The sequence below is a fragment of the Cololabis saira genome, chromosome 21 (assembly GCF_033807715.1).
Source record: "Cololabis saira isolate AMF1-May2022 chromosome 21, fColSai1.1, whole genome shotgun sequence".
NCBI classification, from domain to species: Eukaryota; Metazoa; Chordata; class Actinopteri; order Beloniformes; family Belonidae; genus Cololabis; species Cololabis saira.
The window spans coordinates 8333039-8352565 of record NC_084607.1 but is presented as its reverse complement, the minus strand read 5'-3'; the positions used below and the strand labels follow the sequence as shown (position 1 = coordinate 8352565).

Sequence of the window (19527 nt, the reverse complement as noted above, 5' to 3'; positions counted from 1 at the left end):
CCTGCAAGAAGTTTCCAACGCAAAAAAACTAAATGTTAATTTACTAAAAACGCATAAGTAACTGCCATGAATCGCAGCATATCCGATAATATATTTCTTCTACAAATCCATCGTTATTCCACAAACAGAGCAGTTTTTGTAATTTTTTTAGTTTTCTAGAATGCATTTGCTGATTTTATTTCTTTGCAGACGGTCGTTTATTTATATTAACTGACTACTATTATATATTTTCGCAGGAAAAATATTACTGCTAAAAAAGATGATAGAAGATATTTATTCGGAGAATTTCAGTTTTTTTACAAAGTAAAACATTTAAAAGAGAAGTGCTGACTTTTTCGGCACACTGGCGTAAATATCTGCGCCAATTTTTTTAAATAAATACACTTAATTGTACTGGAAAAATCTCTAAATCACAAAGAAACACTCTCGGATGTAATAAGAAAGATATTGCTTTTAATTAAATTTCCTATAAAAAAGCGAAATATTAAAAAAACATACTTGTTTCTGTTTATCTTTGTAAAACGATATTAAAAGTATTCTACATAATTTGAAAAAAACGAGAAATTTCAAGAAAAGATCCTGAAGAAATATATTTTACATAATTAGAGTGTAAACAAAGTGCATATTTCCTTTAAAATTAACTAAACTGATATTGGATTAGATAACAATAGTAAAAAAAAAAGAATTAGAAAAAAACAAATTTTCACCGTTTTTGTTATTTTGAGCGTGCGGCCCGCGAGAAAAAAATTGGTCAAATCCGGCCCGCCAAGCAAAATGAGTTTGACACCCCTGGGTTAAAGAGAGCGATCTCTGCCCTCTCCAGCCCCCAGGTCTCCTCAGGAGAACACAACCACTCATTAACTCCCCCGAACTGCTCACCCGCATCTCCATGTGCCTCACAAAACCCCTCCCTGTTGGTATCTTGTGGTTTAGTGGGTAGGCTGACCTCAGTCCGGTTAACAGAACCAAGGCTGAGTGTGAAGACCCGGTATTTTACTCTGAACTCAGAAGAAAACAAAACCTTTGGATAAATGAGTAATCTCCCAAAATTCAGCCGAACAGGAAGCAATCTGTTAGCGAAATCATCATTGTGGGACCTGAGGTTGCACGGATGGCGCCGCAGAAACCGCCGTGCCGCCAGACTGCAGCGCTTTGGCCCGGCGAGACTCCGGGGTTACAGCTCTAATAAAGCAAATGATATTTTCCAACCAAGATTGTAAATATGGAACCGAAGGTGTCAGAGAGAAGCTGATTAAAACACCACACATATTTACATAGACACGCTTCCCACGGGCAGAACCGCAGCCAGAAATAGACAGCGGGGAAAAACAGTTACACATGAAAAAAAAAAGAGAGAAAAGCTCCCCAAAGTGGTTTTCTACGGAACATGTGATGTAATATGTATGATCACAGGCAAGAGGGGTCTCTAGGTGATGCAAAGCAGCGAAGCAGCAGACGCACTGAGACATGACGGGGACAGAGATGATTGACGGACTGACTTGCTGGGAGTCGGTTACCAGAGTGGGATTGACAGGCAGAGACGCGCGTTAAGGCTGGCAGATGCCCAGAGGCAGCGATCTACAGACGAGCAGACGGCAGACGGTTGCCACTGTTACATGTTGAGCATACTCTCGATTTTCTGACACTTACGATCGCTTAAAAGCCTCCAAGATGTTGTCCTGCGATTCTTCTTGTACAGCTGAATCCAGACAGGAAGAGAGAGGGTGGCGACAGCTCAGCTAGGTCAATTCATTACACAGCAGGCCCGAGCACCAAACGAATAATGGACGGACGACCTCGCGAGGCCGCTAAATGATAGCACCTAATGTGCATCATACTCACCGAGTTATTGGCTGACAGAGTCGGTTACAGAGTAATGGTGGAAGCGCTGAATGGAAGCTGACAAAAATGTGATTAAGTGTGTGTCTGCGGACCTACCCTGCACGGAGACCTCGAATGTGCAGCTGTCGCACTTGTCTTTGGCGGTGACCTCGCAGCGGTAGCCACCTGCGTCTCCATCCACCACTTTGATGATGCTCATCTCGTAAGTGTAGATCTGACAGGGAGAGGGGGTGAAATGCTGAGAACACGCGCGACGAGATGAACACCCGAACACGCACGCGCTCGATCACACGCTCGAGAGGAAACACCTGAAGTGATGTTGCTTTAAGGATGAAGCAATCAAGTTAAAGTTACTCAGTTGCTGCTTCGCATTATCAGTCGACTGCAACGGTCCGGGGTCTGCAAGGCCAGAACCGCTGAGAGCGTTTGTGTGTGTGTTTGTGTTATTTTATCTCAGAATATTTCAGCATTCGGCGCAGAGTCTTTGATGTAAAGCACGTGCTGGCTCCCATAAATAAACCTGCAGTCGTGCAGCGACTGATTAATATCTACAATAATTCACAGCTGAGAAACCTTGAAAAGTCACGTGCAAAACATTCAGCACTCAACCAAACAGGGATGTTCACATGTATGAGATGAATGTTGTGATGGTTTAATAGATGCTCTCATATTTGTGTGCAACCCACATTTGAAAATGTGTTCATTTTACCATTTCATGAACAATATTAGCTTGTTTTGAACATTTTTGAACATGGCTCAAAAATGTTGGTACATGAGCAACGAAATACTGGAAAGGTAAGTGGTACTACAACCAGTACTGGAGTAAAAACGGTCAAAATCATCCCCCCTGTTAAACTGCCATCCCCCCTTTCCATCCCTTATGTCATTTCATCAATGAATGTGGTTTTACTGCTATTTCAACATTTAGAGTCATCACCAGAAAAATAACACCAGAAAAATAACTTATTTGACAATTTTCCCCTGTTTCAAGTAAATTCTCACTTGAAATAAGTAGGAAAATCTGCCAGTGGGACAAGATTTATCTTCTCATTACAAGCAAAAAAATCTTGTTCCACTGGCAGATTTTTCTACTTATTTTAAGTGAAAATCTACTTGAAACAGGTGAAAATTGTTGTTTTTTACAGTGATGAGTCTTGTTTTAAGTGTAATGAGATTTTTTTACTAAAATGAGACATTTTAACTAGAAATAAGACAAATATTCTTGTTAAGATGTTGAGTTTTTGCAGTGATCCATTTTACTTATCCTGTGAAGGACAGAGTCATATTGATAAGTTCAGAAAACTGTTTTTTATTGTTGTGTTTTGATGTATTTGATGTAAGCCCAGTGGATATTTAAAGCTTACAGAAGGCTGCATTTAACTGCTGCTATGTCATTCCTGCAGTATTTCTGCAGGTGTTTTGGTCAGTATTATTTGTAATATATTATATTATTTGTAATCAGCACAAATTATCTGTCCCCATATGATAAAATCCACCATCCCCCCTGATTCTTTTTTACAACTCGAGTACTGACTACAACATAACCCCTGGAGGAATGACTTAGTTAACCGGTAATACTGTAGGTCAGTAGACTGACTGGACGTAAGAAAAAGCATCTTAGAGGGACAGAGTCTCAGAAATTAAGACCAGTAATGTTTGTCTGTGTTAAATTGCAAAAACCTCATATGTTTCATCATCCGCAGTTAAGAGTAACATCAAAGAGTAATTAAAGGAATGTCGAGCAGCCACTGAGCAGAGACGACGAGGCGGAAAATCAATATTGGACCTCTGTCTCCGTCGGGCCCTCAGACGGCGCTGCATTAGGAACAGTTATGGAAATCATTATACGGGCTTACGGACACTTTCAGGGATGATACGAGCAGCCTTTCCTCAACGATGACGACATAAACGTAGCGCTTTAGCAGGTAACATTTACAAAATTGGCATTTTATGTTGATTACGTCATGTAGTTCATGCTCAGAACAACAAGAGCACCATGATGGTACTCCAGGAAACGTAAACATGCTCTTAAAGAGCTTTATTCTTGAACAGTCAGTGCAGATGTTAATACAAAAGTCCTATTAACTTTGCTTCAACTTGACATTTGCAGCTTGACAAAAATGTAAGAAATGTTAATCAATTTGAAAGCTTCGGAAGCTGATCAGGACGGTTGTCCATACGTGACACCTTTCACTTCGGGGAAGCTTAAAATGACTAATAAAGCAAAGCTTTTAATATTTCTGCCGTTGTTGCATCCGGCTACTACGGTGGCCGAGACCCGCCATTGCTGAAAATAAAAGTAACGCTGCAAACAGAAACAAACGCTGCTGCAAATTAAATAAACGCTGCAAATAAAAAGAAACGGCGCTGCAAATAAAATAAACGCAGCTGCAAATAAAAGAAAAGCTGCTGCAAATAAAAGAAACGCTGCTGCAAATAAAAGAAACGCTGCAAATATAAAGAAACACCGCTGCAAATTAAAAAAAACGACGCAAATAAAAAAGCCACAACGGAAGTGAATTACCGGGGACTATTTTTGCTGATGCACCGGTGTTTTCTTACAGTTTTTATAGAGGAGAAGTCCCTGACCACCACACACAGCTTCAACTTCACATTCATCCAAATAACTATTGTTACCCACGGTTTAGATTATTCTTGGCATTATTATTAATGATAAAAACAACAAAAACAACAACACCGGTGTCCTCTCACATAAAACCACCGGTGCATCGGCAAAAACAGTCCCCGGTAATTCACCTCCGTTGTGGCTTTTTTATTTGCATAATTTTTTATTTTATTTGCAGCGGGGTTTCTTTATATTTTCAGCGTTTCTTTTATTTGCAGCAACGTTTCTATTTGTTTGCAGCGTTTATTTTATTTGCAGCGGCGTTTGTTTCTGTTTGCAGCGTTACTTTTATTTTCAGCAATGGCGGGTCTCGGCCACCGTAGGCTACTGATAACTAGGGTTGCCACCCGTCCCGTAAAATACGGAATTGTCCTTTATTTGAGAAAAAAATGTTGCGTCCCGTATTGAACTAATACGGGACACGATTTGTACCATATTTTCATTAACTTTTACACCATATTCTAGTTGAATTATTGAAATAAGTGAACCGTTACCCCATATTGTAGTTGAATTATTGAAATAAATTAACTTTTACACCATATTCTTCACCTGTAGGCTATATTATACATCTTGGCTGATATGGACATACATAGAATAGGAGGCTATTTCAGTTGCTAGTATGGTTGGCTGTCTGTACAGTCATGCAAGTTCAATGCTATTAAAAGAACTTTAAACTTTAAATCAAAGCATTTAGTTTTTTCATATAAAATAAACACATTTTATTCAGTTTAGAAGTTTTGGGGCTTTTTTTTTGGCTCCTGCGCTGCTGAAATCAGGGCGTCCCTTATTTCTATTTCTGAAAGGTGGCAACCCTACTGATAACATTTAATCAATGAATTTATCAAAAAATATCTAACCCTCTGGGATAAAAGTATTGTTAGAAACCATGACAACATTTTCACAATAGAATAAAAGATTTTGAGTATGGACAAAAAACAGCCAATAAGAATAACTTCAGTAACATGGAAAGGCTTTGTGCATCAGTGCATGTCATGACCCGGTACCTTGGTGTTTCTATCGTAAGTCTCTTTAAACGTAAGGTGTTTTCCGGCTTTGCTCGCCAGGTCCAGCCACTTCCCCTTCAGCCATTTCATGACGGGCTTCCTCGTCAGGTTTGTGGAGTCCACTTTAGCCAAGAACGTGATGTCCTTTCCTGCCAGTGACAGAGACGGAGCACATGGATTAATAACAAAGAGCCGTCTTTATTCTAACCGGCTGTTGTGCGAAGCGGCCGCCCCGGTCCTCGCTGTCGTAACTCAGGGGTCTGTGACCGATTCATGTGCCGTACCTTTGGTGGCTGTGGCACTTTCTGGCCTGACCACGAACAAGCCGGCCAGCTCGGACATCTCAGGACCTTCTCCTGGTGCTGTGTCTGTGACGAGAGTTGGGATCACAGAGGACAATTAAAGCAGGAAAACATCCCCGCAGCGCCGCCGTGATGGCCTTCTTCATCACGGCAGAGACAAGAACACAGGGATCAAGCAACACACCGATCACCTCTTTAAATGCAGCTTCCTCATTTGGAAATGCAAACTAATTTGGAGGATTAGAAGCTTCAGTGGAAATTGATGCACTGGGAGTAAAGATGCAATATAAGATATATATAATAATGATAATAATAAAAAAAAACAAAGCTTAGACTGTATAGTCCAGGGGTCGGCAACCCAAAATGTTGAAAGAGCCATATTGGACCAAAAACGCAAAAAACAAATATGTCTGGAGCCGCAAAAAATTAAAAGTTTGGTATAAACCTTAGAATGAAGGAAACACATGCTGGGGGAGGATTTTTTTTTTCATTTATGTACTTCGAGAAAAAAGTCGAAATGTTGTGAAAAAAGTCAAAATTTCGAGAAAAAGGTCAAAATGTCAAGATTAATGTTGAAATACAATCTTGAGAAAAAAGTCAAAATCTGGAGAAAAAAATTTAAAATATTGAGAAAAAAGTCGAAATTTTGAGGAAAGTCAAAATATTGAGAAAAAAGACAATTTTAAGAAAAAAGTCAAAATGTTGAGAAAAAAGTCAAAATGTCGAAGAAAGTCATAATTTTGTGAGAATATTCAAAATGTTGAGAAAAAAGTCAAAATGTCGAAGAAAGTCATAATTTTGTGAGAATATTCAAAATGTTGAGAAAAAAGTCGAAATGTCGAGAAAAAAGTCAAAATGTTGAGAAAAAAGTCGAAATGTCGAGAAAAAAAGTCACGATTTCGAGAAAAAAGTCGAAATGTCGAGAAAAAAGTCAAAATTTCGAGAAAAAAATCAGAATGTCGAGATTAAAAAGGAAAGGAAAAAGTAAGAAAGAAAAGAAAAAAAGAAGCAGAAAAAAAGAAAAAAGAAAATGAAAAGGAAAAAAGAAAAAAAAGAAAAAAAGGAAAAAAAACGTCAAACATTTTTGAAAAAGCTCCAGGGTGCCACTAGGGCGGCGCTAAAGAGCTCTAGAGCCGCGGGTTGCCGACCCCTGGTAATGTCTTATCTTGGAAGCTGTTCTTTTATTGCTCACTCCTGTCTTTTTCAGGTAAATCGATGCAACCTTTTGTAAGGTGTTTGCTTGTCAGTCACTTATAGAGACGCTAACATATCAATTTCTCTTACCATCGGGAGGCAACTCTGCATGGAAGTGGGGGGGAAAAAGAGAAAAAAGGCGTCAGTCTGGGTAGAATCTGTGCTGTGCTGTTGAACAAATGCGTTAATTGGCCCAACGAAAACCTTGACTTCACGTGAGAAACACTCATTAAATCAGCGTGCTCTCACACTCCAAGAAGAACACCTTTTCTGTCTTCTGCTCAAAATTAATGAGTTATGTCTGTAACACTCAAGTTCAAAGGTCGCCGGTGCTGAAGTGAGGCGGGTTAACTGCACATTATCTAAATAAACTGTCTGCCTTGCATCTGTCAGACGTCCTGTAACTCCGAGCAGCGTGAGAGCACACGGAACAGGCCGAGGGATGTGAGTAGGACCCTGCGTGGACATCCATTGGTCCAGACCGGGGAGAATGGATCCAGGGCCGCGTGTCAAACAAGGGCATGCACCTCCATAAATCCAGAGAGCGGCGCCGTCTCCGCGCCTCTTCCCCTCTGAGCTTTTATGGGTTTGGTTAATTTGATCTTTTAATCAAAAGCACCCCTGAGGACGGATCCGAGTTCAGATGTTTAGCATGATTTAAAAAAGGTTCCAGTTGGAATGCTAAGCAGGAAGAACTGATCCTGGAACGGGCCCCGGGGGACACTTTTGAATGTTTACACTCCGGCAGTGTTACATGGGATACTTGCTGCGTTGGCGTGGAGTTTGTGAGCGAGACGAGCTGCAGACGCTCTCCTTGGCACAGAACCCAGAGCTTTCCTGGATCCTAATTCTGTTTGATCAGTTTATTTCTAAACCGCCACTAATTAGAAAACGGAGGGACGTTACAGGAAATACAAATGGAAAAAGAATCCTTCTTTTATTACAATGCAGAGGGAAAGGATGCAACAATATTCAGCTTTCAGTCTCATCACTTTCATTTTCTCTTTTGTTGTCGGTGAATTTTTATTAGTGTAATGTTGTGTTGCATATTTTACAGGACTCTTATTTCCCTTATAACTTCTCAGCACTGTAACTGCTTTAGAGAGAACATCAGATGTCCTTTTATTTTTGTCTCCTCTTATTACCTACCGACAATAAAGAGAGCTGTCATGAACTTCCTGTAAACAAGTTCATGTCGTCTTAAGTGTCTTTGGTTGGTGGTAATTCCTGCACGTCTCCCGCGAGCCTCATGATCAAGCTCAACTACACTAAAGAAATCTTCCAGCCAGAATTGTATCCAGACATCGAATGTTGTCACCTAGTGGAACCACAAACGACGAGGATTACCATATTTTCCGCACTATAAGGCGCACCTAAAAGCCTTTAATTTTCTCAAAAACCGGCAGTGCGCCTTATAATGCAGTGTGCCTTATATGATCATTACGGTAATTTCTGTTACTATAGTCAGGGGGATTGTAGCTACTGTAGTTGGTGTCGCCGAAGTAACGGCACTAAAAACGTCAGGAATCGTCACAGACGTTCAAGACAACAGCAGCGACGCTGACTCGCATAATGGCCACTTTGACGAGACGGAGCAAAGCTGGTTTTTATTTTGTTAATAAAGTTTGACATACAGTACTTTTCTTCTTGTTTTTTTTTTTTTGCATTTGCTGTAGGATTTTGTAGCATTTCCTGTAGCGCAGCTCCATCAGGTAGATACGTAACTCAACCCCAGCCACTATAGTACGGTATTTTACCAGATATTTAGTGCGCCTTATAATGCGGTGCGCCTTATATATGGAAAAAGTTTTAACATACGTAATTCGTTGAATGTGCACCTTATAATGCAGTGCGCCTTATAGTGCGGAAAATACGGCACGCACCGACGTGTCTGTTTGGGAAGCTGCATCTAACTGGGAAATGTCTATCGTGGGTTTCCAACGAGAAATGCCCTTTAAGCTTTTACTGAGAGGAAACAATATGAACGAAGAGGAAGCTTCTCATGTCTTCCTCGTGTGCTGTTGGAAACTTTAGCTCTTCAAAATAACCATAAGACCAACTACATCATAGACTGCGTTTACATGCATCAATAACCCTTTTAAAACCCGAATATTAGCAATAACCCGAATTTGCACAGCCATGTAAACACCAATAACCCCTTTGAATAACCCAAATTTGCTCATATTCAGGTTTTTAAAAACCTGAATAGCCAGAATTGTATCCAGAATTTTTTAAAAACCTGAATATGACCCCTGGGTTACTCCTTTTAAAACCTGAATATTGGGTCATGTAAACGCCAAACGGAATATCCCCATCAAACGGAACATGACTTTGTTTTCTGCGCATGCTCTGTTCACAAGGAATCCTGGTCTTTTGAGTCCAGGAAGTTCTTATAAACACGGCGAAATGCAAGACCACGCCACACTTTTGGAGTGAGGAGGAGACTAATCACTTCATAAATGTAATGAAGGATATGAACATTTTGGCATTTGTAGACGGTAGAAAGTACCGGGATAGCGAGATTTACAAGAAGGTGAGCGAAAAGTTGCACGAAGCAGCATTTGTTTTGAATTTGGATACAGGAAGAAGAAGCGGAAATGACGGGAATTGAGTCATGACGTTCTCCGCGCTTCGCTGGTTTGATCCAGATATCCCGAATGATTAAATACCATGTAAACAGGGATAACCCTGTTTGCTCACGCATGTAAACGGAATATTCTGAATGTTTCAGTAACCGGAATATTAGCAATAACCCGAATTTTCACTGCATGTAAACGTAGTCATAGTTACCCACCAGCTGTGCCAGATGTAACTGCTCATCGCCAGAAACCCTCCTTCTCATAAACCCATGTTTATGCCGGATTATACATTTGAGATGACAATAACGTCTAAAGTCTGGATTCCTTGCTGCGGCACTGCAAGCCTGCCATGTCCGCTGGGATATTTCCGTTTCATCGTCCTCAACTAACAGAATGAGACCATTTTCAGGATAAGTTAACCTCCCTGATGTTCTGGAGCAACCGACCTTCACGTCTGGAGGAGCTGGGCACGGTCCAGGCTCATCTCACATCTGGCTGGAGAAGTGTGTGCGTGTCCGTGTAGAACAGGGGTCGGCAACCCGCGGCTCCAGAGCCGCATGCGGCTCTTTAGCGCCGCCCTAGTGGCTCCTGGAGCTTTTTAAAAAATGTTTGACCTTTTTTCCCTTTTTTTTCTTCCTTTTTTTCTTCTTTTTTTCTCTTTTTTCTTTTCTTTCTTCTTTTTTTCAAATTTTTTCCTTCTTTTTTCCTTTTTTCTTACTTTTTCCTTTCCTTTTTAATCTCGATATTTCGACTTTTTTTCTCAAAATTTCGACTTTTCTCAATATTTTGACTTTTTTCTCGACATTGTGACTTTTTTCTCAACATTTCCACTTTTGTCTCAAGATTGTACTTCAACATTAATCTTGACATTTCTACTTTTTTCTCGAAGTGCATAATGAAAAAAAAATCTTCCCCAAGTTATAACTAATATAGAAACATGCAGCATGTGTTGTCTTCATTCTAAGGCTTATACAAGACTTTTCATTTTTTGCGGCTCCAGACATATTAGTTTTTTGTGTTTTTGGTCCAATATGGCTCTTTCAACATTTTGGGTTGCCGACCCCTGGTGTAGAAGAATGCGTGTGTTGCAAGCAGAGAAAGGATAAATCCCATCTTCAAACTGAACTGTTTATTTCTGTAAAAAAAAATGTAAACAATAGTGACTTTTATGTGTTTTCTTGTGAGGTCTGGCCTCAGAAATGACTCCTACACTTTTAGACGGCGCTAGGAAATCCTCCGGGCTCCAGAAATAGCTAAAACTGTGGCGCAACTGTTTCTAAGAAATGTATTCTCCATTTTTCCTGGAGTCAGACGGCACTCTGTGATGCTGTCATCACATTGTGAAGCAGATTCATGCTTCACTTGTCTTTATGGGTTTAGAGTAAAGACGACTCCATCACCGGGATTTAAACTCATTCTAAACCCATAAATGCCGAATGTAATTTTAACTGACTGAACATCGACTAAAAGTCTTTGTTGTAAGTCTTTTAATTGGGGTAATTGTTTTGAGAAACTGATCATCAAACAATTAGAGATGCTGCACATACTGTAAATGAATAATTCAAGTAGTTTCACTGCTTATTCGCTCAATCAGCCGTTTATTATCTGAGCGCCACGAGAATGAAAACCGATGTCGTCGCATTTCAGCAAGAACAGACAGTAAAATGCAGTAATATTCCTCAAAGGTAGTACATTTCACACATATATACACACACACACAGATTACATATATCCAGCAGAAGTAGGATATATACATTTTTTTCAGAAAAACCCAGAGCTGATGAGTTGGAAACACTCAAACGTTCACTCGGATGCCGTGGTGGAAGCGAATCTCTTCTTGAAAGACTCGTCTTTATTTAACTGCTCGTCTATTTTATCTGACAGGTTATCAGATGCACCTGTGATGATTTAAATTGCTTTCATCCAGCCTCGTACGATTGTTTTCATACTTTACATTTAAGTCCCTGTGTCTATTTGCTCAGGCACTTTGTCACTTTTGTTTGCTGCATAAATATTTAATGTTGTGATTGTTTTTAGAGTCAATTTGCACAGATAATGAAGGCAAAATTCCCTGCGAGGCAATTGAAATCTTCTTGGTGAATCAATTTGCTGAGTGGAAACCTGAGATGTTAAGCGGCAGCGATAGCCGTCACCAGAGCAATCCCAGGCTTCGGGGAGGAAGAGACTCGGTCTGATATCAACATCTACCAGCTCTAGAAGCGGATCACAGGAAAAAAACTGGCACAAAGAAGGAGACGCAAAAGGCAGGCTGGGGGTACAGTGTGTGGTGTCTTATCCTTACCATCCCTGGGCTCATTGTTGGCTAAATGAAAAGAGACAGTTTATAGATGGAAATTATCTTCTGAGACAATGAAGGGTTAAAACAATTCCCATGAATGACAAAGCCGCTCAACAAAGATCAGATTAACGTTTAAGTCTTTTAGCAGGAGGCATCTCCAACATCAGGCTGGAGATAAATACACACAGACACAGTAACGAGGACAAAGCAAAGCAAAGCTTACCTACGGCCGGCTGGACCTCTGCTGGCGACGGACGAGCAAAAGGTGAAGCAGAGAAACAGAAGCCACGTGAGTCAGAAAACGGACCAGCAGCAACTCAACACAAACACATACGGCCAGTACTCGAGTTGTAAAAAGAAATCAGGGGGGATGGTGGATTTTATCATATGGGGACAGATCATTTGTGCTGATTACAAATAATATAATATATTACAAATAATAGCACTGACCAAAACACCTGCAGAAATACTGCAGGAATGACATAGCAGCAGTTAAATGCAGCCTTCTGTAAGCTTTAAATATCCACTGGGCTTACATAAAATACATCAAAACACAACAATAAAAAACAGTTTTCTGAACTTATCAATATGACTCTGTCCTTCACAGGATAAGTCAAATGTATCACTGCAAAAACTCAAAATCTAAACAAGAATATTTGTCTTATTTCTAGTTAAAATGTCTCATTTTAGTAAAAAAAAAATCTCATTACACTTAAAACAAGACTCATTACTGGAAAAAACAACAATTTTCACCTGTTTCAAGTAGATTTTCAATTAAAATAAGTAGAATCTGCCAGTGGAACAAGATTTTTTTGCTTGTAATGAGAAGATAAATCTTGTCCCACTGGCAGATTTTTCTACTTATTTCAAGTGAAAATTTACTTGAAACAGTTGAAAATTGTCAAATAAGTTATTTTTCTGGTGTTATTTTTCTGGTGATGACTCTAAATGTTGAAATAGCAGTAAAACCACATTCATTGATGAAATGACATAAGGGATGGAAAGGGGGGATGGCAGTTTTACAGGGGGGATGATTTTGGACTGTTTTTATTTCAGGGGGGGGATACCATCCCCTCTCATCCCCCCTCATCCCCCCTCAACTCGAGTACTGCATACGGCACAAAAACAAACAATAGTGACATAATAACGCTGAAGCGGACATGAAGCCGATAAGATTCTACAATTCAACATTTCTAATTAGCAGACAGAATGAACAAACGCACAGGAAGTGCCTGCAGCAGGTTAGGTATCTGCTGGTGACTGTGATGATGTAAAAGGGTAATTATGTCAGTTTTTAACACTTTTCATTTGTATTTTCATCTTCACAGAGGGATTCCTCTCTTTATAGAGGGCCTCAGGAAGGCCGGCAGAGCGGATGCCACAACTGTGGCGTCTGCTGGTGAAAGCACCTAAGATAGCTGCAGGCATTTTATCAATTATATCAGCATTTGCAGAAGCAGGAGAGGAAAAGGTACCCGGCAGCAGTCGCAGAGCTCTGACACCCAAACAGAAACCAGTCTGATTAAGATGTTTTCACTGGTACATTTAAAAAAAATAGAGCAAACTGGCTTTTTTAAGACTTAAAAGCTGTCCTCCACAGAAGCTGAGACCACAATGGCGGGAGGCTGAAACCGAGACTCCGGCCAGTTCCTGGTTCGACTTGGTCGGCAAAAGCCTGATACAACCTGATCTCACAAAAATCTGTGAAATGCCAACGACCTCTCACCATTATTTTCCGTGGTATATACACGGAAAATTGTATAATTCCGTGTGAGCACCACGGATTTTGTACCATGCAAAGTCAATGGGATCCGTTGTCGTGATATATACACGGATTATGACATTATTATTATTTACATATTATTCTTTGTTATAGTGGATAAATTATGAGTTTTTGTCACGCAAGGTACTGTTTGTTACTGTCAGTTTGTAAAAGCATGTTTTTAACGCTGTTTTAGCAGTGTTTTATAGAGGTTTTAATGGGAGCACCACAGATATTGTTCTATGCGAAGTCAATGGGATCCGTCACCCGATTTGACTGCTGTCATACCGTTGAATTAAGGACAAAACGATAACAATCATCCCATAGATATGGGCCAGTAGGGCCCTACTCTACCTACTAGTAGGCGCAGGAGGCTGACTTTGCATGGAACAATATCCGTGGTGCTCACACGGAATTATACCATTTTCCGTGTATATACCACGGAAAATAGTGGTGAGAGGTCGTGGGCATTTCACGGATTTTTGTGAGATCAGGTTGGCCTGATACTATATTGTATTTAGTTTCATAAATAATGAGCCAAAAATGTGTCAACATTGAAAGCTTTTTACAAAATGCAAAGAATTTTGGATCTGATCTGATCTGACGCTTTTATTCCCCCACACACGCCGCGCAACTCCCAACACGTGAAGAAGAGGCCTGTACCTCCAGCACAGACCCCGTTACGTCACCGAGCTTTATAAAGAGCACGTTCTCCCTTAATTTGGGAGAATTTGACTTGAACATCCATCAAACCCGCCCGACCCAGCATTGCAGCGCCGCCAGCTGCGGCGAAGCCTCGGACCGTTGGGGAACGCTCGCTCGGTGACCCGGTGGCTCTGATACTAACAAGCTGAAGTCGGTCTCTGCAGGGAGTTACAAGCAAACCGCCGCAGCAGCCGCGTCGTTCCAGGTCAAAGGTCACGTTTGTTCCTCAGGATTGTTGCTTACAGTCGAGTCTTATGGGGGATGGATCTGAATTTGTCGGCGTCGCCCGCCGAGGAGGGGAGTGTTACTAAAGCAACACTGCTCTGCTTCATTCTGCAGTGAATCACTCGTTGGAAGCTGAGGAAAGCTGGTCTCGGTAATTCATCTTGAATGTCCACACTCTCTCTCTCTCACACACACACACACACACACACACACACACACACTCACACACATTCAGAAGGAAAAGGACCGCAACACGTTCTTGTCTGCTCCACTACCCGCCGACTTTAAACCCATACAGGCAGTACCTGAGTTGTAAAAAAAATATCAGGGGGGATGGTGGATTTTATCATATGGGGACAGATAATTTGTGCTGATTACAAGTAATATAATATATTACAAATAATAGCACTGACCAAAACACCTGCAGAAATACTGCAGGAATGACATAGCAGCAGTTAAATGCAGCCTTCTGTAAGCTTTAAATATCCACTGGGCTTATATCAAATACATCAAAACACAACAATAAAAAACACTTTTCTGAACTTATCAATATGACTCTGTCCTTCACAGGATAAGTAAAATGGATCACTGCAAAAACTCAAAATCTTAACAAGAATATTTGTCTTATTTCTAGTTAAAATGTCTTATTTTATTAAAAAAAATCTCATTAGACTTAAAACAAGACTCATCACTGGAAAAAACAACAATTTTCACCTGTTTCAAGTAGATTTTCACTTAAAATAAGTAGAAAAATCTGCCAGTGGAACAAGATTTTTTTGCTTGTAATAAGAAGATAAATCTTGTCCCACTGGCAGATTTTTCTACTTATTTCAAGTGAAAATTTACTTGAAACAGGTGAAAATTGTCAAATAAGTTATTTTTCTGCTGTTATTTTTCTGGTGATGACTCTAAATGTTGAAATAGCAGTAAAACCACATTCATTGATGAAATGACATAAGGGATGGAAAGGAGGGATGGCAGTTTTACAGGGGGGATGATTTTGACCGTTTTTATTTCAGGAGGGATGCCATCCCCCCTCATCCCCCCTCAACTCCAGTACTGCATACAGGTGAACGAGGCTCACACACGTCTGCAACACAGTCATTTCCTCTCACGGGCCTCGTTTTTGTTGATGATGTGTGATGCTTAACCGTACAGTACGCATCTCACTCCATGACTCTACCTGTTGCATGCATGTGTGCACCGATTCATTGCAGCTCACGTTGCATTCAGCCGCTCTGCTGTGCGGCTGCTGCACCCACGCTCAGGTATTTCACACTGTTTGCTGAATGCGTTCCCCTCGGCGATGGGTTTCATCTGAAAGGTCAGCATTTTCAGGCGACTGTGGAAACGAAAACCCGCCCTTCTCGATCTGTCTCCTGTTTCTCGCAACGACGTCATCGTGCAACCTGCAGAACGCCGTCAGACACACCGGCACTTGGTGATGAGTGGTGCAAGGACGAGACAAGGAAGGAAACCACGCATGTGCCCACGCGCACGGAAACAAAAGCAGACCCATAAAAGTTCATCTAATACTTACTAAACTCAAAACTCTCAAAACAAGGTTCTGGAATTAGACATCTGTTAAAATAACAAGGAAATGAGATTTGGTCTCATCCCATAGGAATTAAATATCAGTTCAGTGATGATGGATTATTAAAGCGTGCATGATTCGGTGCACGCTGCCACAATCATGGAGGATCTGCAATAAACGCTGTGACAGTTTAGGCCCGAGAAACATGAAGAGCCTTAAGAAGAAATGACTTGTGTCTCCCTCACCATTCATTCAAACTGCTGCTTAGCTGCAGTTGAGCGCTGAAATAGACTTGACGTGTCTCTGTAGCGGAGCAGAGCGGGCGTCTTCAGGTGGGACTGCTGTCATTGGCTAAAATATCCATGAACCCAAACAACCCTAGTGTTGTTTTTGTCAGCCTGTTTCAATTTTAGTTTTAGTCTAGTATTTGGGTCAAGCTATCATTTTAGTTTTTATTAGTTTTAGTCACGTTCATTCTCCTTTTAGTCGTGTCAAGTTTCAGTCGACTAATTTAGCATTTTAGTCTTACTTTAGTCAGAATTGTCCAGGACCATTTTATTCTAGTTTTAGTCAAAGATTGTATTTAGCCAAACCCATTTTACTATTCAAACAAGGTTATCTTATGATTATATTATTGTTACGTTATAAACTCAAGAATACATTCATTCCAGATACAGAAGATTCTAATTTGAGTTTACAACATATTTATTTTTCCGCATTTCTCCCCATCTTTTTCTTTTTCGACGACTCATTGGGTTTTCTTTTCCACGTCAATGTAGGAAAGTGTATCCAAAAGATGGATCTTCTTCTTCTTCTTCATCCCCCCCAGAGCAGATCCCCGCGTGTCCGGCCATCGGCCCCTTTCTCTATGTAACTTTGTTTTTAATTGACGTGAACCTAGAGCTCTGCGTTAACGGCATCAGCCTCTAACTCTGCAGCTGCATCTTCTGGATCTGATTCCCCGCTGCAGCGACTGGGATTGAGGACTAACGTCACCCAGCAGAACTAAACCAGACGAAACTACTGAAAACATGGACATTAAACCAGAGGAAACTACTGAAAACATGGACATTAAGGATCTTTGGTAGAACATTTCGTCTCGTTTTGGTCAACGAAAATAAAGACACATTTTTAGCAGAGTTTTTATTTTGTAATCTACATTTTAGTCTCGCTTTTTATTCATCTACGATATTGCATTATATATTTAATTATCGATATCGTCACATGACCAGCATTTTCGTTGCGTCTCGTCTCATTTTCCTCAGGTGATAAAGGTTTGTTGACGACGATATTTAGTCATAATTTTTGTTGACGAAAGCAACTTTACTTGCAACTGTTTCATACAGCTGAAGACCCTGTTGCTGCACTGCATCGTGTTTCCATCTTCAACAGCTGAAAACTGCACCAAAGCAGGAGTACAGCGTTGTAGTTCCCTTCCCTCCTTCACGTGAGGTACTGAAACCAGAGGTTGAGTGTGTTTACACCACGGAAACCCTACAGTCAGTTGCTCTAAAAAGGAGCGACATGTAGACACAAAATGCACCTTCTTTAAATCTTCTTTCTCAAAGAAAAGTCGGCTTTATCTTGCCAAGAAGAAAGAATGGAAGAAGAAAAAAAAGGAAATTATATGGTCTATAAAACTGTTACAAAATCGAATCCCTCCTTAAGACGTATATGCTGACATTACCAGCAAAAGCTGGTTTGATCTTGATTTTCAGTATGAATACAGAACGTGAAAGCGGGGCCTCACCATCCTTCTGACTTCTTGGGTTTTAAGCAGGAGGAGTCAGAAAAGTTTCCACAGGGTTAACTGGCTTGTGGCAGCCAAGCGTTCATAGCGACGTCGCTTTTTGATCCTTCGATGTCGGCTCTTCCTATCATTGTGAAGCAGAATTCACCAAGCGTTGGATTGTTCACCCACTAATAGGGAACGTGAGCTGGGTTTAGACCAGGGGTCGGCAACCCGCAGCTCTAGAGCCGCATGTGGCTCTTTAGCGCCGTCCTAGTGGCTCCTGGAGCTTTTTCAAAAATATTTGACCTTTTTTTTCTTTTTTTTTCTTTTTTTCTTCTTTTTTTAAAATTTTTTTCTTCTTTCTTTTTCTTTTTTTTCCTTTTTTCTCTTTTTTTCTTCCTTTTTCCTTTCCTTTTTAATCTCGAAATTTTGAGTTTTTTCACGACATTTTGACTTTTTTCTCAACATTTCGACTTTTTTCTCGACATTTCGACTTTTTTCTTGAGATTTTGACTTTTTTCTTGAAATTGTGACTTTTTTCACAAAGTTTTGACTATTTCCTCGACATTTCGATTTTTTCTCAACATGGTGCATAATGAAAAAAAAAATCTTCCCCCAGTTATAACTAATATAGATACATACAGCATGTGTTGTCTTCATTCTAAGGCTGATACAAGACTTTTCATTTTTTGCGGCTCCAGACATATTTGTTTTTTGTGTTTTTGGTCCAATATGGCTCTTTCAACATTTTGGGTTGCTACCCCTGGTTTAGACCGTCGTGAAGCAGGCTAGTTTTACCCTACTGACTATGTTGTTGCAATAGCAATATGCTGGATGTGCTTGTGTCCTTCTTCCTTGATTTCCACTGACTGGAGACACCGTGTTACGCAGGTGTGTTCACCACCTGAAATGTGGCTCTATATCACCAGCGATGGAGAAACTGGCTCATAGATCTAACTCAGAATGTTAAAGATTGGCAAGAATATGATAAACACCTCTCTCAAGCATGATGGCGCTTAAAGAAAGAAAAGAAACCTGCTGTAAACACCAAACAAAGGTGGTTCATCAACCCCCCCACATAGTTCATACTACACCTAGTTGATATGATAAACACATATTTCTAATTACCTTTAATTCTCTAAAGTCTTAAGCTGCTGCGTACGCCTACGCCATGCAACAATGTGCATTCACCGTACGGATTAGCAGAACTAAGTACAGCCGAGCTGCGACGGTGAAGTCACAAACGCGCCAGCGCGCGGATGGCGAGAGCTTTGGCCAGAAATTAAACACTTCCTGCTTTACGTCGGGTTTAAGCAGCAGATTCAATTTATGGAAGTAAAAAAAAAACTCTGAGTGACAATAAAAGGTTCTGGAGAAACTCCAACGAGTTGGTACGACGCAGCGGCGGCGTGGGCCTTCATGCATCTGCATGCTCACGTCCTGACGCGGCTTCTGCCTTCGAGACATCTTTCAGTCTTACCCTCCTCCATCCAGAGGTGTCAAGTAACAAAGTACAAATACTTTGTTACCTTACTTAAGTAGAGATTTTGGTTATCTATACTTCACTGGAGTCATTATTTTTCAGACGACTTTTTACTTTTATTCCTTACATTTTCACACAATTATCTGTACTTTTTACTCCTTACATTTTAAAAACAGCCTCGTTACTCTATTTCATTTCGGCCTTTAAAAAAAAACTATCCAGTTAAATTGCTCCATCCGG

The 19527-nt window shown here is 40.5% G+C and overlaps 1 protein-coding gene across 4 annotated transcripts in view; it reads right to left on the bottom strand.

Annotated features, from left to right (window-relative positions):
* The window catches only part of mybpc2a (myosin binding protein Ca), a 98734-nt gene that overhangs the window by 46576 nt on the left and 32631 nt on the right, over positions 1-19527 (bottom strand). Inside the window, exons 2-8 of one of the 4 annotated variants that reach the window (XM_061711180.1) lie at positions 12070-12090; positions 11850-11870; positions 7059-7073; positions 5757-5840; positions 5473-5621; positions 1939-2056; positions 1651-1699 (exon numbers count right to left, since the gene is read on the bottom strand). In XM_061711180.1, the coding sequence (XP_061567164.1) occupies positions 1651-1699; positions 1939-2056; positions 5473-5621; positions 5757-5840; positions 7059-7073; positions 11850-11870; positions 12070-12090 (457 nt within the window). The remainder of the gene's footprint in view (positions 1-1650; positions 1700-1938; positions 2057-5472; positions 5622-5756; positions 5841-7058; positions 7074-11849; positions 11871-12069; positions 12091-19527) is intronic. The other 3 variants (XM_061711181.1, XM_061711182.1, XM_061711183.1) reach the window with 3 other exon arrangements.